We start from the raw sequence: 25487 nt of genomic DNA on the forward strand, positions 1-25487 counted from the left end.
AATTATTTCAACTATTTTTTTTTCTCAGCATAACAGCAGGTAATTTTTTTAAATAGACTCTTAGCTATTTATGTGTAGGGATGATATTTTTGTAGAGTGTATGGAAAAGGGCAGAAAAAGACTTGTGGAACTATTGTTAGAGTTGCAAATCCTAATAATTTCAAAAACTGTTATCATTATTTTTTAATTCATGGGCAGAGTACATGAGTAAATTTTAAACACAAGTGTGTGTTCTCATGAATAACATATATATTTTTTGACTTTTATTATAGTAAAACATCTCAAATTACCAATTGAATTAGTTTAGTAATACTTCAAATAGTAAAAGTATCTATAATGTACGAGAATACGTAGACTATATATATATATTTCTGACCTAATGATGAAAATGCAAATATTTATAAACAAAAATGGTTTTCTGGTTTTTCAAAGTACTATCCAGCATGATTTATAAACTTTCGCATGCACTCAAACCAATTGTCAGAGCTCTTATTCCACTCCGATTGAGAAACCTCCAAAACATGGTTTTTAAACACTTCAACAGCATCTTCTGGTGACGAAAATCGTTGATCACACATTTATTTCTTGATGTGCAGGAATAAAAATAGGTCATTGGGTGCCAAGTCAGGGCTGTATATCGGATGACACATCAATTCAACGTTTTGTCCTGTCAAAAAGGCGCTGGTTTGAGCCGATGTGTGAGAGCTCACATTGTCATGGTAAACAATGATTGGTATTTTCTTATTCGTTTTTCGAAATTCTCCGAAGCCTTCAGGCAAACAAACAAATTGTGATGTACAACTCAGAATTGACCGTCCTACGAAGTGGAACAGTCGCCACATGACCAGTTTGGCTGAAGAAACAGGCGACCATTTGCTTCAAAGTGCTTCTTCCACGAACAACTTACGATGGATTTGGCTATTCTTCGAAGACCCACACAGTCGATTGTTGTTTTGTTTCTTACTCATACGCATAGATCAATGATTCGTCACCTGTGCTTATCTTATAAACGTCTTTTGAAGCACCGCGAGCGTATTTTTTTCAACATTTCATTGCACCAATCGACACGACCCTTCTTTTGCACGATTGTCAAATTGTGCAGGATCCAACAAGAACAAACTTTTTTTTTTAAGGCCAGATGTACATGCAATATCGAATGTATACTGGTGAAAGAAATGCCCAAGGATAATTCTATCTCACGGTATGTCTCTTGACAAACTTGCATTATCACTTCACCTACGGCATAAATGTTCTCTGGCACAACGGCCGTTTTTGGATGACCTTCACGGAATTCGTCTTTGAGTAAGCGACGGCAACGATTGAATTCATTAAACCAGTTTTTACAGTGCTGTAGGATGGAGCTTCATCACCATACAAAGATTTAAGTTAGTCAATGTACTCTTGTTGTGATAATCCACGTGGAACGTTAAAAAATGATCGCACAAAAAAGTTAACGACTTAATTCCATTTTATTACCATATTAACTTTTTCAAGTCACTGTACACTACACAAATGATGGGCGTACGTCAAAACATTCTGAGTATGATTATGCTACAATAATAATGGCAAACTTACCAAAGGAAATGTCAAATTACTCCTGGCAACACTTAATGTAGCCTATGGCAGAAATATATATAGCAGCTTACGTAATTAGGTCTTATTCGAAAGTTAGGGCAAACTAAACTATATTTATCCTCATAAAATTGGTAAAGATTGATTTGTCATTACGTCACTAACTGTTTTCTATGATGACGTCATTTAACAAATAATGTTCCATGGGACGTCTTAAAGATTTAGGATTGTCATCCAAAATTTGGGTTGGATATCCATACAGGACAAACGAACATACAAATATTATAACGTCAAAATTTTTAATTAATCTAAATAGAATTACCTGGTTTGAGATCATAATGAATAACCGGAGGTTGAATTTCGTTCAAATACTTTAAAGCTGATACAACTTGCATAACAATAGAACGGGCCTCCCTTTCTGATATCACTTTATGCTGGAAATATAATTTAAAAAATAAGAAAGTAACTTATCTTGTCACCACTAAAAAAAAAAGTATATTAGTTTGAGTAATTATTTTTTCTAATTGAATTTGATAAGACAATACACTAAGCCCGAAAGAAATATGCATATATATCTGAGTCATTCCATGATAAATTTTCACGAGGATAGATACCTTTACTAAAATTTGGTATGTGGTATTATTGACAAGTATTAAAGAGGAAGTTAGCATTTTGATGAAATTTTGTTTACCAATATCTTGTAAACCAAAGGAATGATAGACAAGTATAATCTATCATAGAAAAACTATCAAATGGCTAAACAAAACTTTTTAAAATTGTATTATTCTTTTTTGTAATGAAAAAAGGAGCAAACCATGACTTTGGTTTTTAATCTTAAATTTTTTTGAAATTATAAGTATCTAAAGATTAAACACCTATTTGTAAATAAGTGTAGAGGAAAGTTTATAGAATTATGGGTAATGATGAAATTTATAAAGATAATAACTTCATTTATAAAGTAAAATATAATAAATGTACGAAAATACCATTGATTGGACTATACTTGGATTGAGTTACAAATCCAAAAAAATTATTCCTTGTCACTAATACCACAAATCAAATTTGAGTCAAATCCGTTTTTTCGTAAAATTCCTCATGGAAAGACACATATATAATAGGGGAAAACATGGAAATGAGGGAAAGTATGCTTCAACAATAATATCCGAAAAATATGAATATTTGAAATATCATTTTGGAAATATTGTATTATAGCGAGTAAAACATGTCGATCAATACTGGATTATTATGAAGAAATCAAAAATACAACCCAAAAAACTAGTATAAGTAAATTATTACCGACTCATTACCCATTTTTTCCTCAGATACACTGTTGGAGAAGTATGCACGTTACTTTCAATTTTACTTCACAAGACAATATAATTCAAATCAAGTCTACTGTGACCAACGTCAATTCAATGGATCGAATCTCATGCAAACTATACCAGATGTAGAAAAAGTACTGAGACCTGCCTCTAAGTAGTCATTAAAATACTCATAATTGATCAGAATGATGTTGTACATAGAAAATTTTATTTTATAATATTTTTTACTATAACAATACATATTAATTATGAATCTGACCATCATCAGCCTAAATGACAGCCTCCAACCGCCTCCACACTTGGCAACGTAGTCCTTTAACTTGAACCTCTACTGTTGGTACACGGAGGTCTCAATAATAAGGCAACAATATTCGGGTGGCGGACTTTGCAGGCCTTCTTCTCAATTTGCCACGAAAAGGAGTAATCCCATTGATTAAGATCTGGAAGAGGGGGCCAAAGGTTCTAGGAACAGAAGTTCATGTTAATACCCATACATATCTCGTATAATATAAGCAGTATGGGATGAAGTCCCGTCCTGCTGAAATAAGTACGTGGCCTCGTTGGACTTCGTCATGGTCTTAGCAGTGATGGGCAAGATAACTTATCATTTTAAAGGGTTAAGTTGAAGTTATTTTTTTTAATAACTAGTTGAATTAAGGTTAATTTTGATTTCAAAGAAAATTATCTAGTTAAGTTAAAGTTAATTTTAAGTTTCTTATTTATTTTTTAATCTAGTTAAGTTTAATTTAACTAACTTGATTTTCAATATATTACTACAGAGTCGATAGAAGAACCCGAATAGATGTTTCACTATAAACCAAACCCTCTAGAAGTCAACGATAGTCTTATAAAATTTCAAGAACTGGATGAAGGCTTTCCGCAGATTTTATTCTTTGAATTTTATGTCAAAATTACAGTTGGATGAGCAAAATATGCAAAGTCATTTGTTATAAAATATAAAAAGAAGACAAAGAGTTAGATGAAATGTTTGACACAGCAGAAATAGACGAAGATTATATACTAATATGTCAGTCATTACGAGAAGGAAAGGACATCAGGAAGTTACCACCAACCCATCCATCGCATCTATACAAGAAAATGTGGACAGTTAATCCGTGGAAAAAGAAGCTAGGGGAAGATTAATATTAGTGGACAATTGTAAAATTATAGTGCCAAAGAAAATTCGTACCAAATTTTACGAAGGACTTCCTGAAACCCATTTGGGGATGCCAAGAGCGAAAAAAAGAGCCAGATACTATACTATTGGGCAAATTTTCAGAATAACATTGGTCAAAAAATTCAGACTTGTGAAAAATGACAACGATTTGGAAATAGTCAGCCTGCTGAGACAATTATTGAGGATTTGCCAAGAGACCATATGAAGTGACTTCAGCAGATATTTTCGAATATGGAGGGAAATATATCAAATTTTATGTAGACCGATACAGCGGATGGCCCTCTGTGATCCAATCTCACAAGGCTCCAAATACAAAAAATGTGGTCGGTGCGTTAAAAGTTCACATGACGATATTTGGAATTCCAAACCGTTTGAGAACCGATGGGAGACCTCAATACAAATCCATAGAATTAAAAGAATTTTGTAATAATTTTAAAATTGAAGATGAAAAATTAAGTTCACACTATCCCCAATGCAACAGACATGCTGAATCAGTCGTTAAAGAAAGGAAAGATCTTGTTAAAAAATGCTGGAAAAATAGAAGTGCAAACATATACCAATTTACTTCAGCGATACTAGAGTGGAGAAATACACCAAAGTGGGTTGGTCTATTACCTGCTGAGTGGTTATTTCGAAAAAAACTACGAGCTTCGATTCCTGCAGATGAATCATAATATCAAAGAATATCCAACTCCATAATTAAGATCGTAAGGAGAGAAAACGTAAGCAGATGGGAGATATGAATTCTATGGGTGCTCAGGATTCACCAATACTTGAAGTTGGACATCGGGTCCGAGTTCGAAATCCTATTAAGATAGAATGGGATTCTATTGGGATTATAGATTCTATTTGCGAAAATCATCGGTCTTATATTGTCAAGGGTGAAAGTGGACGTATGTATTTGAGAAATCGGAAGTTACTCGAACCCAAATACTTACAAAGTATAAATTAGATAAATATATGGAGGAAATCAGATATATTAATTTCGGGAAAATTCACCAAAAAATGTTTTTATAGAAATTAGGTCTCCTACATAAGCATTTCTGACTTAAGCTTTTCTTATACACATAAAAAGTACATAATTTATATTTATATTTTATGTATAGATAGTACAATTTCTAACTTTTTAACATTTTATTCAAAGGTTTCCTCGTATTCAGAAGTAGACATGAAATAAATGAATGTATTCGTTTTTTTATAGACTGTTGGCTTAAAACATATCAATTTTATGGTCATATGCCATTAAATAAAAAAATGAAAAATAGCCTTTAAAGTGTAGGTTATCATACCTTACCTTTTTTGCTTGCAAAATTTATTATACATTTTATTGAAATCTAAAAGTTGTTGGTACAACTGAAATGCTTAGGTTATAAGATATTAAGGGTATACCATATGTTTCAGCTGGAGTAAAGACGTCTATGCAAAGACTACAAAGCCAATGGACAGTAAATTGGATTGTAGGGAAATTGCAGACATCGTCCAGGTAAATGTCCAGAACATCCAGTAGATTAAATAACGCATGAAAAGCGGAGAGTAACCTAAAAAGGTTATCATACATTCAAAAGGGGCCAGTAGACATCGTACTAATGTCAAAGGGCAAGAGGAAACTGTCAAACAGGTTACAAAGATGTTATGCGAAGAATTGGAAAAAATATGGATGTTTGAGGACTACGGATCAAAGCATTTGATTTGAGGCCATATGAACAGTTCCGAAGTTTCGGTTTACAAGTAAAAAGTGAGAATGTTGCCAACTTATACCTAAGCCACTTCTGTTATGAATCGTTCAAGGTTTTTTGAGAATTACGAATGAGTCTACTTTTTTAATGTTTATAGGCTTTGTAGGTCTAGCCACTTCATTCTCCTACGATAAAGAGCGGAAGGGTGTTCCACAGAAAAGGTTTCTCTTATGAATTTACTAAATAATGTTTCTTGTGCAATATATGCCGTAGTTGGAGGGCGTAAACGGTTCTTATCCGCTTTTTGGATCCTGAACAGTGTTTTGGCCTTTGGCGAAAGTATGAAATTGCTTACAACGTTGCTTTTTGAATGGAGCTGACCAACTAAAGTTATCCCTTGGTTTTTGAATTGCAAATCACGACTTCTCAGACGAGTGTTTAAGTTGATGGGCTCACCGGACCCCAAAAGTAGCAGCACGTAGTCCATAATTGATCTCCATGATGAGGATATCTCCGTCCAGTACTGTCTAGATCTATTCACGGCTTTGAAAACTTCCAACGTAACCGCAGTGAAATACAAATCGAATTCTATCACCCCAGAAACAGTTATATTTTCAAAACCTTTTGAGCCATGATATATTCAACGTCTTCCACACGGCTTCTGCGTTGGTCGAGCCGAGCCTCAAAATTTCGATAGGCGTCTTGATGCCTTTCTTGAAACATACACACAAGACTGTCCTCAATTATTCCCCTTATTTTATTATCTTTTCACCCCTGAGAATATGGTACACTCGATACCATGGTTCACGATAGCTAAGCTGCAATTACCATGTTAATTTTTGTTTTTTTTAACATGCCCAAATAAAGTAGGAATTGCTCCAATTAGCACGTTTGATGGTATTTATCAACAACTTCCTTCAATTTATAACGTTTGGAAAGGAATACATTTTCGTGGACGAGAAGACTGGGGAATTTTCATCCATAATCCGTTTAATCAAAAAACTAATTTTATAAATTTGAAAAGGAAAATTAGTTGTGATCTTTTCTACCCAGTTTTATTTAATTCTAGTATATCTGAGGGATGCAAAAAAAAAAAAAAAAGATATGACAAGTTAGGTTTTCCTTTATCTTATAAATTTAGATATTTTGGGATAAGACGAAAATAAGTTAACAGCAAGCAAAAGAGACAACGACTCCGATCATATGGGCATTGAAATTTTCTAGAGCAAGAACATCTTTACATTGAATCAGGTCCAAAGCCGCCGAAATAACAGATTGATTCGTGGATTACACAGTGCAACAATTGTGGGGTGGGTATTTTGTAGAAAAGATTTCAAGCAAAATAAGAAACCTATATTTGAAAAATCCCAAATTGAACTCAGTTTTCTCCTAGTCGTCCAAATTTTGAAATATTTAGGATTATAATATTATACTATTATCCTTGAAAGTCATTTTTCACCCTTAAAACAATAACTAAATTAAAAGTAGGATAAATAAAATTTATATAAAAGAGATTTTTTATAATTATACCAGTGTCTATATTGGTTCTGTATCTTGTTCTGAAATTGACATATTTATATTTTTAGGATGAAAAATTATGAAAACCAAAACTCTTCTTTATAATCTTACAACATATTAAACATACATAGTGATGAGGAATACTATTTGTTTATAATATTATAGAAAAATATTCAATATTTAACTTTAAAAAATATCTCTAATATCTGAATTTGAAAGTGAATGGATCCCGTTATAGTCTCAACCCCTGAATATATTTATTGTTATATACAGATGGATAGAGAACTACTCCAGTATAAAGCTTAATTTGGTCTGGTTATATTCTAGGATGAATTGTCATTCCGCCATCATCCCAGTATATTTCAAAAATTGAACATCTCTTGTTGAGTATAAAATATTTCATTTTTATTAGTCCTAATTCTGAAGGAACATGGAAATCTTTCAATATTGTTTGAGTGGTGGGAAAAGGTAAAATCGAAGTATCCTCTAGAATTTTTTTTATGAACGATAGCTTTAGTAGCGGAAATTAAAATAAGGATCGGATATAGTAATATCATTCAACACGAGTGTTTACAGTAGTAGTATTTTCCCCGCAGTATCCAGATATATGGTTTTAGTCCACCCATAGGTCCATTTAATTAAAGCCATACGCCTGTCCCGAACTTGACATTAAAGGACCTTATCTTTTTCAATGATTTTCTAATGTTTGACATAAGGGAACCGTGGATCTCATCTCCTTTAATAGAATTACCATTAATTATGCATATACCCTAAAATATAAGTCTGTGACAGTGACTTCTAACCTCGTGGATAATTTGCTCAAGAATACGTCAGTCAGATCTTTTATGGCATTATCCTTTACTCCTATAAGAACTAAGAAAGTTGATAGAGATAAATTATTAATAAAATATTTATTGAAAAACAAATATAATGTTATCATAAGAAATGTGAATATTAACTAAATTAAGGTGAGTGTTAATTGAAAAAAACCAAAAAAAACCCACTATAAATCAAGTAAGAATAAATACAATTATCAATACAATAATTAATTTAAAAATGATTAAATATATAAATAATATTTTTATTATTCATCTTAATTTTGAATAAACGTAATTTTTTTAAAAATCTGAATTAATACTTATGAATATATTCATATAAATTTATATAATAATATTGATTTGTGATATTTTTCACAAAGGAATAGTATTATTAATATATTAATTATAATAATGAGCAATACAATTTTTTTATATTGTCTTATGTATAAATATAAGATATTATATTTATACTAATAAATTTAAATAAATAATATATATTTATTTTAAATATTATAATAATTAATAATACTATTATTTTGTGAAAAAATATCACAGTATCAATATGTAATATTGAAGTAGGGGTTTGTCCGTTTGTCTGCAGATTAGCAAGTTTGTCTTAATTTATATTACTATGTGCATAACAAAATAATTCGTAATAAAGGGAAGGATGAGGATATACGAATTTCTTTTAGTATGTGCATAGTAAAACAATTCGTAATAAAATATATAATAAAGTTACATCCTAGTTATAATATAAATTTTTAAAAGTATTAATTAAGAATGAAAAAGAAAATATACGTAAACAGAACATACATACCATAAATGCCTTGAAGACAAAAAAAAATATATTATCAGATCCATTATTTGTCCCTTAAGAACTTGCATGAAAAGTTGCCGTGCGCTCCAATAAACCGATATGGGTCTGGCCGTGGAAAATCTTTTTTTCCAAAGATAAAGTACAATACAACAATAGATAATTAAGTCAATGAGAACTCTTGGTTTACCACAGATCTATTAGAGTTAAATATGACTTTCATTGAAGAAAATATAGAAACATGGCCATTCATTGGTTTGGCTGTGTTTCCCAGACACCCAGCCACACACAAACATTCGCATTTAATATATAGATATAATCTAGCAAGTTTATTATTAAAATTTAAAGGGTAAGATCACGAATAAAACCAACATAAATTGTCTTTAACATAACATTAGTATATAATTTGAAAATTAAATCTGGTTAGGACAAATTAATATCAATTTAAAAAAAAAATTGAACGAGAGGGAGAAAAAAAATCACACCTCAAAGTTTCGAAGACGTATAATCTTCTGACAAATTCCAGTGTCAATAAAACCTGTAAAAGTCATCCCTTCGACCTGAAACTAGATTATTCGTATTAGTAAAAATAAACTTAAGATACAGTGATGAACTATCCAATTATGACACATGAGTGACATATTTATACCATACTTGACATGGAATGCCTCTCTGCTTATGTTTATTTTTGTATATGTATATTCACTGTAATATAAATGTAGGGGGAGGGGGGTACATAAGTGAAGTCCAGCACTTCAGATTTCCGGCATATATGATGACAAAATTGTACAATGCTTCTTTTCTAATGAATTATAAATATAAACTTTTCAATTTTTAACAAAAACAGCGCCATGAAGTCAACAACAGAAGATTTCAAGCCTATTACATCTTCCAAGGCAGAACGTTGAGATGATTTTGGCATGCAAAGATCTGGATATAAGTAACACTGAGGTCTCAAAGATGACAGGAATTTAGAGGAGAAGTGTTGCAGAGTTGAGAAAGGACCTTGTGGAAACCAGGGATCCCAGGGGAGTGATCACAAGTGAAGTGCCAGAGTACAGGCGTCTGGAAAAAGGAGTTCATAAACAAGATGCAGGAGATGATTGATACTAGCTGGTCCAGGCGATTAATCTATACAACAAGCTCAATAATCCCAAGGCAGCAGAGATACTCAGGTTCATCTCTGATGAATTTTTTTTTTTTTTTTTTTTTGGTCAGGTTCATAATGCTCAAAACCATTGCTGGATACCTAAAGTTATGAAAACAAAGTTCCCAGCTACTGCCATGGTGTCCGGAGGAGTCTCAAACGAGAGGGATGTCATGCTACCGCACATCTTTGAAAAAGGCTAGGGATCAACACTGGAGTCTACTTGGAGGTCCAGGAATACTGGTACGACTTCCATCCAACCCCCCACCTTAATCTGATGGATTATTTTGTCTGAAGCTACCTTGAGTCAAAGATTAACATTAGTCCTCACACCACCACGAAGTCCATGATCGACTCCATCGTCCTGGAATGCAAGAAATTAGATTGGGTTCTAGTTTCCAAGGCCTGCACACGGTTCATGATTCGAATCGAGGCAGTTATTGAAGCCAATCTCAATTATTTTATCTGCTGCTCTGTTTTTGTTTTTTCAATCAATCCTAAAAAAATATTTTTATGTTAATTAAAAATATATGGATTAAAGTGCCAGATTTCGTTTTTATACACTGTTTAGGATCAATTTTATATATAAATACAATAAATTTGTTGCCAAATTACTAAAAAAATATCTTAAAATGCGTAGGACATATGCAGAGTTTTGAAATTTGTACTTGCGGTAGCACAATTTTATAAATACGAGATATATTATTTTAAAAGTTATATTATATCGATATGTCTTGTATACAAGATATACAATCAATACAGACACTGGTATAATCACAAAAAATCTATTTTATACTCATCCAATAGTTAGTCAAACATTCACAAAACTGTCATGAAGTTTTTTTAGTACAAAATTCAACACCAGGTAGCGTAATCCAATCACACTTGTAGAACACGAGACACACATTAATTAAGCTACAATGAATATTTTTCACTCAATATAGGCTCCATATAGGTTACACGAACAGACTTTAATCTTTTTGGAAGTACTGGTATGTAGCTTGGATATCATTGACTATGCGCTCAGGGCATTGATGTTTGTGGGGCAAAGTTTACACTTATCTTCTGAAAGTTTATAGTTATCTTCTCAATTTGTGGCCAAAAAACATAATTCATACGTTTAAGATTATATACTTCTGTTTTAATGATCCAAAAAGGTTCTTAGCCGTCATGAAATTTGATTAGATTAGCTGCAAGCAGCCATGAGAAGGAAATAAATAAAATACACACTATTTTACGAGAATATAGGCAGAAATTATCCTAATGTCTATCCTTAATTATACTCTTAATCTTAACAAGGACTCTTTTATAAGTCTTCTGTGATACTCTCCATCTCTCAGGAGCATACATACTCCTCGTTACTTTATACTAGAAGTTCGCTACCCAAGAATGACAATAAAAGCTTTGGAACATAAAATACAAACAGTTCATACGACAAACTTATAAAAATTTAACAAATAAATAGAAGATGTCAAAAATGAAAACAGTTTCCTAAAAAAAATATAATGGGTTTACCTGTTTCAAATAGAAATCCAAGTCGTGGCCATCACAATATTCTAACACAGTACAGAATGAATTAGGATCAATTTCAAACACGTCGAATAGATTCACTATTCGAGGATGTTGAAGATTCTTATGTATATTGTATTCTCTAAGGGCATGTTTAATATAATTGGCTTTCTTATCATCTTTCCAATCTTTATTAAGTTGATGAATTTTGCAAGCAACATATCGTTGTTCCTTAGTGTCGAATCCCTAAAAGAAAGTAACCTTTATGATAGAACTATATAAAAAATATATTTGAATAAACCTTATGAACCTCTGAAAATCCTCCTTTTCCCAAAAGCATCAATAAAAGATAACGCTCATTAAGTAAAGGGTGGTTATTGTATCTGAAATTAAACATAATCATGACCATTTAATGAATAACTTTTGAAATTATGAAAATACATATTTGCACTAATGACTCTGTTAACCATTAACATCAATAAAATATGAGGACTAACTATTTTCTTACTTTTAATTCTATAACGCCCACTAGGTTAATTATTTGACACATCAACTGTACGTAAATAATAATTGAAAAAATAGTCAATCTTTAAAATTAGTTTTTGATCAAATCTGAATGAAAAATTATAAGATAATATTTTGTAAAATCAATAACCCATTTGCAATTAAATATCATCTAATTAAGGGGTGCAAATTCCGTATCGAGTTATAATAAGCATTTCAACGAAATATAAATTATCTATACCATAAATAATTGAAGAAAAAAAACATAGTCTCATGGAAACTAGGGCAAAGGATTTGATATATATGAAATCTTTTCACATGATTTAGCACTGCTTCTCAAAGAATTCTTTGAATTAATTTTGTTGAAGGCATACTTTTTTTTTATTATATTTAAATAATGCCAAGAACAATAAACAGAAAAATTTATAAGGTCATTGCAGATAAGTCTTCTGGAAAGCATTAGTGATTTTCACACTAAGAATAATATTTTCTATGATTATGATTTTGTTACTTAAAAGTAGAATGCCTCTCTATCCATTTTTGGCAGAATTTATTGCTAAAACTTGAAACAGGAAACGTCAAGAAATTTTCCACATGGAAAAATGTTAAATAGTCTAGACTAGTGATTGCCAAACTTTTTTTCTTTGCCATAGAACTGTGGTCGATTTTAAGACTAAAGCTCCTTTCCAAGACATATAAAGATAAACAACTATCAATTACAATCTATAGTGATCTGCCCATATATGTAGGCCCCCATTTCCATATTGTAAAAGCCACAAAATTTCATTTTGCTAACATAGACCCTTAAATCTCAATATCAACACCTAAGTATAAATATAGACCACTCTAAAAACCAAAGCCTCAGTTTTCAATCGTTCTTACAGCAAAGGAGTTTAATATAAAGTGTACAGTAAAAATAATATTATTAATTTTACGGATATTATTTTCCTCCCTCATTGAATTGGAAGATAGGCACATGCCTAGTCTGCAATTACGAACAAGAACATTAACACCTAATAAGTACTTGAACTTCCCAAAAGACAAATAACAGCCTAACTGTTAAAAGACACCACTTTGACAGAAACTATACCACTAACAATGTTAAGAACCTTACTCCTCTTGAATGAAACAAAGTAGATAAAAAGAGTAAAGTTTTCGATTTACTATCAGGTTAAAATAGTTTCGAGTAATTGGAAGTGTATAGCGAAATGAATAAAGTAAACTAAAAAATAAAGTTAACTATTAATAGGAAATATAAGCAAAAATAATCACAAAGCACCATCTGGACCCACAACTATTTCCATAACAGGAGCTAACGTCCATTCATAGCTAAGATAAGTACAAAGTCCTTGACTTGAATTTCATTGACGCGTTTCCTCCATTTTGCTTGTATTTGCGACAGTGGCAGTGATGAAAAGACATGGACAGTGGACCCCGTGCGAAACCACGTAAATGACAAGTAAATTCCTGTGGGGAGTTTAATGAGTCTCTCCGGAATTACACTCATCTGTTTTCCAGTCGGGTACAGTCTCACAGGGGCCGACTACGTACAGGCCTTGGAGGAAAAGTTGCTACCATGGGTCCAAACCAACTGCCCGGACATGAACTTGGTGTTAAAGCAGGATGGTGCCCCCGCACAGACATCCAAAAAGGCCCAGAAGTGGAAATGTCTTAGAGGGATAATAGAAAAACTTATGGATGGAACATCAAGCCCTTTTGGCTTTTAGACAGTAGATTGCACCGTTGGCACTTACAACTGATACGTTCTTATCTGGATTGGACGCTTTCCTTGAGAAATGGTGTGAAAACACTTGAGTCCCTCTGACTTTTTGGTCGAGATCCCTCACCTTGAGACAGTAAATTCAGATTTTGATAGGGATCTCCTTGCTTTCAGGGAAGCATTATCTCACTTTTGTTGGGCATTAGAGTAAGTGGAATTCACAACATTCTCAGAATACAAACCTTTAACTTCAGACCTAGAATCTAAGACCCCTTTTTGAACCTCCAAACAATTAAGATCATTTTCATTTATATCTCAATTTCATTTTAGGAGGGTCCACAAATTCATCGCAGACACCGTTGCCGGCTCCTGGCACCAGCTGGAACTGAATAATTTTCACTCTTGAAGTACATCGCTTGATACCAAACAACTTCCAATCTTCGAAACTTAGAATTTAAATCAAAACACTGCGTGGGAACGGACTTTGCAACGAGTAACTTCGGTATCTGACAGTAACTTTAGAAGGATTATTACACTGCTATGATCTTTCACATTCCGCTTTTAAGTCAACACTGTGAGATATAGCTAAGTCTTTCGCATAGACAAATTTGAAAAACGATAGAAGACTTAGTTGAAGCTGGCCTCGTATGCAAAATGAATAAAACACTAATCATCCTAGACCATCAGTATCAACTCCCTTTGAGAAGAATCCTAGTACATTGGGTGGCATCCGTGTTGGTGTGCTAGGACTACTTCTTCCCCCCGAAAAAAAAGTTATCAATTTCTCCTGAACGTCCTCAACAGAGCAAGTAGATGGAATGAGGCCCTGCAAAGGTAGATACGAAAGCCGAAGGTATAGTTAGTACCTTCTTTTCTGGCTGGGGTTCAAGGTTTGTTGTACCCGAATCAATAGAATCGGACGGAGGGGCCAAATTCACATGGACATTATGGTAACGATTCAAACAACTATTCGGTGCAATAACCCAGTTTACAATTTCTTACCCTCCTGAGTCGAATGGCATAATTGAAAGATTCCATCAAGCAATAAAAACTGCCATCTCGTCCAGTATGCAACAGGAAGGAGAATTGAGGTTACAACCACTAACTTTCGTCCTCCTTGGACTTAAAGTGTCTGTGGCTTCAATCCCTGGCACTTCCTCTCCTATTCAGCATCTTTTGGGATCAGCAACACGTCTTCAGCTATCTTTTGTGGAGTCTACTTCAACTCCAAATGGCCGAAACAAAAATTTCAAGCATACACCTTCACGATTGATATCAGATCCTCCTCGTAGAATCAAGTCTGCATTCAACTTTCTCAAACAATACACTTATGTTTTTGTCAAAATCAAACCGACTTAAACGACCTTTGCTCTGGTGTAGAATGACCATTTTAGGATATTATCTAAATCGGAACGAAATTTTAAAGTGGATCTAGAATATCGTTCAGATTTTGTATGACATACGTCAATATACAAGTTAAGCATTGAACAATGTTTTATATTTACTCCTTACTTCTTAAATACAGGGTTGATCTTATATAATGGTACACATAATTTTGTTCATTTTTTCGAGAACAAAATTTGAAGAAGAGGCTTTGTGATGTCATTAATTTAACCAAACCATCTAAGATTAGTGCTCAGCACAACTTTTATTTAATATTCAAGCCTCAGCTCTAATAATTACATCAATACGAAGCCTAAATACCTAGCAGGCCTTGACTATATTATAAGATAAGTGCTTGGTCCACTCCTTCTTGATGGAAGCTTCTAGGTACTAGTACTTCTGTGAGGAGTAGTACGCATCCTCTTCTTCAGACGTGCCTAGTAAGAGGAGTCCAAGGGGTTCGCGTCTGTAGAGAAGGGATCACATGTTAACGTCCAAAAAGTCCTGAAAGTTGTCCCTTAGGAAGGTCTGAGTCTTAGCGTCGCGATGACACGGAGCTCTGTCTTGAGTGAAAACAAAGTTGCACCCGAACTTATATCTGCCAAAGGTAGCACTTTCTTATCCAGAAGTTCGATGTAAGCATCTTCATTGAACTTTTCCTTCCTCTCCACACAAAAATGGGAGGAAAATTTTTGCCAATGCAAGCGACAACGCCCATGACTAAGGTTCTGGGTAGATTTTTTGTTCTGAAGACATGTCTCACTGAAGCAGCACTCGATCTCCTTGGATATGGCCATCAGGGACATGTCACGTGAGAGAAGCTTAAAAATTTCACTCCTTTGTTGCTCTATTTTACTAGTTCTCGTTTGTTTTGTTTTTAATTGAGTCGAAACTTAAAAACATAAGAAGGAAACCTATCTTTCACTGAGTTATATGTTTATTCATAGAGCAATACCCTCAAGGACTTAAGTCCAACCCACGAATAATAATATCAATATAACATAAACATGATAAACTGAGGATGATAGTGACGAAGATTATCCAACTCTCTTAAACAAAAAAAAAAAAAAAGGCTCAAAACAGGGGAAATTTCGAAGCAAAAAATCTGAAGTTTTCGAAGATATTTTCCAAGATTCAATCGTTGGGTCCCTGTAGGGCTGATAATGAAATATCAATTTTAACTGAAGGAGATGTACTCGGAAGCATACTCCGATTATATGAGATGTATTTTCTTTGAATGAATCTTTTATCAAGGAGATAGAAATTAATAATTTTGATTTGGGGGCACTTATTGATAATTTATAATTATCATATAGCTACTAGGGTGTGTGTCCATATTTTAATTTCCAAAAAATTGTCATTCGGCTCAAATAGTGTCAATTTTAGGGGGGAGAGGGTAAATATTTTGAAATTACTAAAATTTTAATTTGTTTTTGTTTTGGATTAACATTGTGAATTTTTCCATTGTTTGCCAGACAAAATGGTAGGAAAACATGTAAGAAATGTACGTATAAAAATTAAAAAAAGGTGTCTTGTGAACTTACTTCAGGTTATTTGCAGATAATTATAACTGACGAGAGTTTCTATATAAGAAACCATTCATGTTTGCATTTATAATTATAACAATGTTCTTACCCACAGTCTTTAAACCTCCAACGAGATCATTGACATTAGAATGAGCTTCTCAAAATGGTGCTACAGGGAATTGAATTACCAAAACTTTGCAGGGAAAGCACTCATGTCTTTAAGTATACACTAGATAGAATTAAACGTGATCACACAGGATTTAGTCCTAGTGAAATGAAAAATTTAATCTAAGAAAGATAGAGTGATAGTGGATAACACTCAGCTGATTCCTTCATTTGATTGATTTATCATAATATCTAATAATGCTGCAAGAAAATTAATTTAATTTATGAGCGACTTTTTTTAAGCCGTGAAAGTTTTTAGTGGTGAAGAATGAATAAATTATATTGAATTATTATGAATGCATACGGTAATTTCATAAACCAAATCTATATGAGAAAAACAGATCTCAGTTTTGGATTTTGCACTCAAAGATGAACTCCATCCCTTATTAAAGTCAATATTATACATTTTCACCCTGTATGCCCCCATGTTATTAAGTTAAGGAGATGGAAAAAAGCATTTTTCACACATTTTTAAAAAATTCCTCTTATTTTATTTAATAGTTATTTGTTATTGAGAATAACCTCCGAGTAGACCATAAATTCCAAGACACTACATCACAATTTTACCCAATCTAATAATTATTCTCAACCCATGGTGTTGTTTAGTTATTGATTCTCCATCAAAAATTATTTTAGATAGAGCCTAATACCATGGTATATATGTATATGAATTTACCATATAGTATACCGGGCCGTGCAAAATTATTTAACGATGATGTAAGTATACTTTTTTAAGAGGTTTTGTGGCAACCAATCTGATTGTTTCGTATTTTTACTGTTAAAATAAACAAAAATCCTTCCTGTGAGAGCGTAACAACTTCCACACGTGAGACCATGTCCAATCAGTAAAAAAAAGAGGATCGAAATTGCAACCCTCCTCCGAGCGGGAGTGCCTCATAACAACATTAAGGAACAGGTTAGGGCCTCGTTGAAGACAATTTACAACGTTTCCAAGCGCTTGGAGGCTGGGGGTGATCTCAAGCATTCCTCTGGGGCTGGCAGGAAGCCCATTGTCTCAACAAGGCAAGTAAAGGCAGTGTTCAAGAGGACTCCCAACAGGTCCATTGCCGACATGCCCAGAAAGATGGGAACGTCGAGATCAACTGTTTCAAGGGCATTGAAAAGGGCTGGAGGAAAGTCCCTGAGGGGTACTGAACGCCCTCTGCTAACTGAACGTCAGCGAGAAGTCAAGAAAATCTTGAATTACATCAAGAGCTCATCTGGACGCATCATCATTTTTTCAGATGAGAAAACTTTTACGGTCGATCCTGTTTTCAACAGGCAAAATGACCGTGTTGTGAGGATGTGCAAGATAAGCACCGCTATGTGGCAACAACAAAGCACCCTGCTTCGGTGATGATGTTGGGTCTCGTGGCCTCCAACGGGAAGGTCATCAAGCCGGTATGGTTCCCTACTGGCTACAGATTAACAGGGGAGGATTATGTGAAGATTCTGGCGTCCAAGGTTGTTCCGTGGATCAAATCCATAGTCGCCAACTCTCCTTGGGGTTTTCAACAAGATGGAGCACCCGCCCACGCTTCCAAGAAAGCTCAGGAGTGGTTCAAAGACAATATGAACTTTTGGCCCAAGGACTACTGGCCCCTCAGAGCCCAGATCTGAACCCACTAGACTTCTCTATCTAGGCGCACGTGGAGACCAAGGCCTGCAAAAAACGACACAAGAACATAAATGCCTTAAAGGCTGCTGTCAACAAGGCCTGGGCCACCATGGACGCCGATTACATCCAGCAAGTATGTGGCAGCTTCAGACGTCGCCTGAACAGTGTCATTGAGTCAAATGGTGACTACATTGATTAAATTTGATCACAAACTATTTTATTATACTAAAAATGTATGAATAAATTGTTTCTCAAGTCATTCGAAATTTCATTATTGTCCGCGATATGTTCTGAACAAAAATCGGTAAATAATTCTGCACGGCCCGGTATATAAAATATAAGCCTAAATATTTAAGTACTTCCAAATATTACATAATAAAATGAAGAATCTTCTAATATAGAAGACAAAATTAAATTAAAACTTTGCGATATGGGAACCAATTTCAATATTAAAATACATAAGAAATTATACTCTTACCTAGATTGATCTTCATTATGTATTCTTTTTAATTCTCGAATATGGAGATTTCTAGATCTTTCTAATTTTTCCATTTCAGCCTGCTTTTCAGAATCTTCCTTTTTAAGAGTATTAGCTCGTAATCGTAAAATTTCTTCTGCCTCATAATATTCTTGCATGGTCATACCGTCCCTGGGGGGAGGCTTAGTAAACATAGTTTCATCTGCAGTTCCATTATGTAAACTACCAGTTGAACTTCCAACGTTACTTGGGATTCCACTCGTACAAATTGAAGAACTTATTCCTGAATTGGAAGTTGAACGTTTTCTACCCCCTGTACCATTTTCAGTTGGCTTACGCTTATAAAGTAATTTACGTTTTCTGTCAATTTCCTCTTTCTCATTAGCAATTTCCTCTTGTCGCTTTGCTAATTCTAAAAATGCATAGCCATCTGTCCAATTTTCTTGAAAACTTGCACCAACTCTTTGAGTAACAAATTGTCCTAATCTTAATCGATTATGCATGCACTTAGCTCGAGCTTCTTTACGTTCAATCTTTGACTTTTCGATTAAAAGCTCTTTTACTACATCTAAGCACTTATTAATAGTTGTTTTTTGTTCCTCAATAGTTTTTGAACTTTGAGTAAGTTGACGCCTCATCTCTTCATTCATTCTGGATAGCTCTTCTATTCGATTTTCTTTCAATTCTAGTTCGCTTTGACTTCGAGTCTCAAGGTTCCGTACATCTACAAGTAACATATCTGTTTGTACTGATTTAGTTACCTGTTTAGGAGATTGAAAGTATTCGTTTTGTGGCCCAGGATATTTACCTACAATAATAAGAGTATAACATTAATTGTAACTAAGAATCAATACTACCTTGAGGAGAATAAACAGGATGGGAAAATGATGAAGAATTCACTGTAGGTAAAGGACTTCGAGTACCAGATGCAGGTATGATTTCAGATGGTGATGAACGAGTAGATCCAGACTGCCCTCTGACGGGAGAAGCAGGGGAATGCTTATAGAAAAAATCATTTATTTTCCTATTACTCGGATCTGAACACGTTTGACTTATAAGATTAACAGAATTAGACTGAGAATTAGAAACCAAAGAACCTGGAGGAGGTACTGTAACAGGTGCACTTCTGCTAGTGGTAGCTTCTATGTTGATTTTTCGCTTGCGTTTGTTAACAAGGGTACGAGACTGGCATTGGACTGATTGATTAGAAAGATTAGACATTTTTTCTGGAGACTGTTCCATCTCTTTTCCACTGTCAGAGTGTGAAGAACCTTAAACAAACCAAATATGAATACGGAAATGTAATTTAACCAAAAAATAAGAGCAAATTTAACTAAACAATAATTATCAAAGTCAACATGCTGCATCTTGATTGAAATACAAGGATATTATCAAAAGGAATAAAAAAATTATTTTTCAACGCCAATTATAAATTTAGGAGATAAAAATAAATTTTGTTATAGGTATGAGCCTAATCAAAATTTTGATTTCCCTTTTAAATATAAATGTACTTTACCTATTTTTAAAATCGATATCAACATGAATATTGATTAACTCATCATTACTACATAATACAAGTTAAGTATAATTTAAATACAGTAGTACCCACTTAAACACTGACCACAAGTGAACTACCAATAGGTGTTTGGAGTGACCATGGACAACGCACTCAGTCACTCCTAGAGAAGGTAATTGTACTTGATGTATAAGGACTTCAATGACAATTCCTAGGTCTGATGGAGTAATTATTATAATATGTTTACTTATACTTAATCAGTGCAACTCCATCTGATAATTAAAGGAACATCTAATATATATATACGATATAAAATAAATCCATCTTATCGAATTAATTATATACTCCATTACATCTAATTCGAGGCTTTCATAAATGTCCACAATAAGTAAATATCCGTATTTAGCGTTTACTCCTTAACCGGGTTTTACTATATTTACAAATACAGTGCTAGGTACTACCTTCCCCTTAAACTATTTTGCCCCAGAACATTTCACCTTAAAATATAAATAAATTAGGTTTATATGTCGTTATTGCTTATTTTTGGTCTTCCCTTTTATCAATTATCATTATACAGAATGATCATTCATATTGGAAAAAATTCATGGACGGATAAACAAGCGTAATATCATACACGAACAGTTATTTTCACTTCGTTTATGATCCAGGATGTGCCAAAAAAAGAGGCACTGTAGTGTGACTAACTTCTGAGAATATTCGGGAAGGCACTCAAAGGTCGAGTCGTACCCAATCATGTAGTTTGAATATAAGAGGTTTTGTGACCCTTATTATTCTCTCTTCTTTACATATTAGTAAAGGGGAAAAGTAATTTCATATTTTTTGCTTTATTTAAATGCTTTATAAGAAGTGTTACAACCATCCAATTTAAGGGAAGTATGCCCCATTTTTTTGATAACTTATTGCCAACAAAAAACTTTATAATATATTTCTCGTAAAAACCTTTGCTCCTATTGCCAAAAAGAACTCGGAAACCCCATTTTCACACCTCTACAAAAATCTAAAGGGCATTCAATAAGTTTAAATACTAGATTATGGGGCTCTTCCATTAATAATACCAATGATCCTCAATTCAGACAATTTTCCTCAACCTATGGAAGAGTCCATTCATAGACAGTAGAATCAAACCCCTTTTCATAGTTTTTGTTTCTTATGGCCAAATTTCAGGAAACCATCCGAATATATATTTTAAAATATGAACTTGTTGGAATTATAAAGTTTAAAAAATAACTTTACATGATTGCAAAATTGGTAATATTTTGACAGGTATTAAAAGTCATTCATATAATAACTCATGCTACATATGTTATAAAAACGTCAATAAATTGGGAGAAAACAAGACCTGTAACGAAAATGTATAGGTTATCAAAAAACAAAACAAAGATTCGAAATCTCAATATCAAACTTCCACTGATTAATAGAATAGAATCAACAATCGTTGCAAAAATACTTCCTCCTGAGCTACATCTTTTAATGTTTCTTGTCAACAAAGTTCTGCTCAATATATTCAAGGGACACATATGGGCCAAATTTCAAGATTGTTAAGGTAAAAAAATATTGTTAGAACAAATTGGAGAGGGGATAGGCATAATGGAAACCAATGCAAGAAACTTCTAACAAAATTAGATAGACATGAGCGGCAAGTGCTGGGAAAATTATTTATTGAATGATATTTCAAATATTAGTCTTTTAAATTAGCTTGACTTCATAAGGACATCGATATTTTCAAAAATTTGTATCAAAATTCAAAATTATGAGAAAAAAAGAATATTTATATTTAGGAATTAACAAAACACCAGACACTCAAATTATACATATGTCTTATAATTGATTTTTGGGATAAATAAGTGCCATTGGGGATCTATTCAGAGCGAGCATCTGAATGATCTCTTTTAAGATTGGGCCGACTTTCAAAAAACAAATAAATATTTCAAAGTCTGCTGACAAAAGATAAAATATATTTGTGGGTTCCAACTTCCTTCATTCGAGAATAAATATTCTTTAAATTAAAAAAAAAAATGTTTTCATATAAAATATAATTTAAATGACAGTTTTAAATGAAACTGTGTAAAAAAAAAGAAATTTGAAATTGATTGGTTCCTCCCCAAATTAGACAGAAAATGTTTAAAAAAAATGAGATTAAAAATATTGAATGTATGAGATTTTTAGCGGTATATTAAAAATTTATATTATAAAAAAACTTTCGAGAAGGACTGGTAAACTAATACTACACAGTGAGCCACAAGAGCAGTAGCATATTAACAGTGGGTTCCAACCATTAACGTGATACAGTGTAATTAAGGTACACCCATACGACTGGGGCTCAACAATACAAAAGTGATCTCCATAACGATCGGGGAAAAAAATAATAAGACTAGGATGACAAGTGTTGCTAATATGTCACCTTTATAAAAGTTAGCTTTGCTTGGAAAGTTTGGCTGACATTGCTTTCGAAATGGATTTTTTATGACAACTTTTCCTAAACATCGTAATGGACGTTACATGAGTTACTGATTTACATATTTACACAACAGCTCTTGCTGATGAAAGTCAGGTTAGAAGACAAATAGATTCGTAAGTGATTTTTTTTCTTCTTTTTTGTGATAATGACAATTGTGAAAGTTATTAAATTTTGTTCACTGAAAAATAAATGTTTATAGTTTGTATCTTCTTATTGTAATGAGAAAAATATGTATTTGCATGAATATTGCGAACATATGTATTGTGTACTTCAAAATATAGAACTTGAAGGTACATTTTAAGTAGGTTTTGTTATTAATAATGGCTGCTTCATTTTTTCATGATGAGGTTGACATTTGCATGGAATTTCCCATATACAATGCAAATAATTATGAAAAAAATAATAGAATAGGAATAGTCATTGAATTCTAATAATATCTGGATTAGCACAAGTCCCAATCATGCAACCTGTTGTAGTGAAATAGATCATTTCCGATAAGATATTCCTTCCTGTTGGTCAACTCATATCAACATGGTGCAATTATAAAGCTATAATATTTGTATTTTATATCAACATTAGATGGTATTTTAAACAACTCTTCCATTTTAGGATAGCATTTGAAATATCAAAAAATGATGGATCAACTGATGTATAAAATTCGAAATCAGAGAAGAACGGGGTTAATTATAAAATTCATTAATCAATGGTTGATAAATGATAAGTCAATCTTACTGATATTATTTTCTTCTTCTACAAGATATATAATTAATATGATCGAGATACAACAGTAAAGTTCGAACCGATAATACAAAAAATAATATAAAGGTCGTGAATATATTATGTGGCAAAATCTCTTCGAGGCAAAAAATTGACTAGAACCGAAAAAACTATCTTTATAAACTAAAAAAAGGAAGAATAGTGTGCTCGTTCTTCTTTTATGTTCATTATTTAATAGGTTGTCGTAGTGTTAACGTCTCCCTCTGAATTAAGCATTGTTGCCTATCTTTGGTGTCAATTGTATTAAAAATCCATAAGAAAATGAATGTAAACATAACTAAAATATTCACTCTACACTAATGAAATTTTAATTGTAGAAGGTTCTCCTCTTTATGGCAGAAATTCATTTTCTGCCCAAAAACCACTTAACAGGCAGTTGATGTTAACCAGAGTCTCAATTCAGTAGTATCATGTGTCTTACTCCTGCCTTCTCCTCCCGCCATTTTTTTATCTAACAAAAATTTTATCTCTAGTTACAACTAATGAGTACTTAAGTCTCATTAAAAAAAACAGAACTCCCTGTATCGATGCTGCGTACATTTTTACATAGCATATATTTTATTCAAATCCTAACATACAGAGGCGTTCAGGTAAATCCGAATCACCTTTAACTACATCCTGATCAATAAGGGAAACAAGCAGATGTTTGAAATTTTAACAACAATTTATAATACAAAAGAAAAAAATCACTCAATGTGTACGCCATCTTCCCCTATCATTCGCTCGATGAGAGACCTAAAGGATATACAGGCATTGACCCTGTCAGTAGGGGAGACTTTCTTCCAGTACTTGATGACGGGAGCCCTCAAGGAGTCGATGCTGATGTGCGCCTTAGCAGAGACTTTTCTCTCTAACTCCCTCTAAAAGAAGTAATCCATGGGATTCATATCGAGAAGTTAGAAGGCCAGGTATGGAGGTCCCAAAATGGTACTTTATCTTCTTTAAACAAGTTTTGAGTCTTGCGGGACTTTTGAGAGGGGCAAGTCTGGTTGAAACAGGAATGCGAAAACAATTGGCCTCAGCTTTCATCCAAGGTAAAATTGGTCAGACAAGAGTTCAAAATACCCGTCGGTACTCCCTCTATTTTGGCTCAAAGAAGATGGGGGGGGGGAGGGGTATGAAACTGCCATTGCTCTAAATGACCCCCAAGGATGGATCATGATGCTGGACGGAAACTTGGTTTCAAGTGGTGGGGAGACATGTCGACAGTCCAGTGTTTTTCATCCGATTAAAAGATTATTCGGTTACTATGGGACTTCAAATCATTCAACAATTTTCTTACTTGGGCAGCCTGTATTTAGTCTGTAAGGATATGTCTAATGTAGAAGTGGTATAATTTCATCCTTAGGTCGGTGTTTATGGCGATGGAGACTGTTATACGGCTTACTTGGTGTGTTTTGGCAAGAACATAATCAGAGTCCCAGGAGATGCCTTCATAGAAGTCATGAGCCTAACGAAGAATCTGAAAGTACGTTATTTGTCACTCAGGGACTGTGGGCTTTTCTCTTATATCACCCTCCTCCTTGCAGCGGTTGCAGACGTCGTAGACTGTGATCTTTAGGTACACGAGTATCTTCTTAATTTACACTGGCGTATGTCCCACGCAGCCAATTCGATGATGGGTTTCCTACGGGTCTCATCCATCGTAAATACTTGTTTTGAATTTAAAGTTGCGCAACTAACTTAAAGCTATGCTCAACCTCTCACTTTAAAATTGAAATAACAAAGTTAAATCCTTTTCTTATTGTCCTTAGATGTAGTTTTTTTT

General features: G+C 33.4%; 1 protein-coding gene and 1 long non-coding RNA gene across 5 annotated transcripts in view; both read right to left on the minus strand.

Moving 5' to 3' along the window:
* The window catches only part of LOC121126676 (serine/threonine-protein kinase tousled-like 2), a 45914-nt gene that overhangs the window by 15846 nt on the left and 4581 nt on the right, over positions 1 to 25487 (minus strand). For 3 of the 4 annotated variants that reach the window (XR_005867074.2, XM_040721974.2, XM_040721975.2), the window contains exons 4-8: positions 19805 to 20218; positions 18948 to 19755; positions 11855 to 11936; positions 11560 to 11799; positions 1895 to 2006 (exon numbers count right to left, since the gene is read on the minus strand). Coding sequence is in view for 3 of the 4 variants with exons in the window: in XM_040721974.2 (XP_040577908.1) it covers positions 1895 to 2006; positions 11560 to 11799; positions 11855 to 11936; positions 18948 to 19755; positions 19805 to 20218 (1656 nt within the window). In the remaining variant the exon portion in view is untranslated. The remainder of the gene's footprint in view (positions 1 to 1894; positions 2007 to 11559; positions 11800 to 11854; positions 11937 to 18947; positions 19756 to 19804; positions 20219 to 25487) is intronic. The other variant, XM_071892008.1, reaches the window with a different exon arrangement.
* Positions 7864 to 9030, minus strand: LOC121126678 (uncharacterized). The gene is made up of 3 exons (XR_011782497.1): positions 8901 to 9030; positions 8069 to 8138; positions 7864 to 8001 (listed from the first exon to the last, which is right to left on the minus strand). It is a non-coding gene; the product is annotated as an uncharacterized lncRNA (long non-coding RNA).

This window comes from Lepeophtheirus salmonis, chromosome 12, assembly GCF_016086655.4.
Source record: "Lepeophtheirus salmonis chromosome 12, UVic_Lsal_1.4, whole genome shotgun sequence".
Lineage (NCBI taxonomy): Eukaryota > Metazoa > Arthropoda > Copepoda > Siphonostomatoida > Caligidae > Lepeophtheirus > Lepeophtheirus salmonis.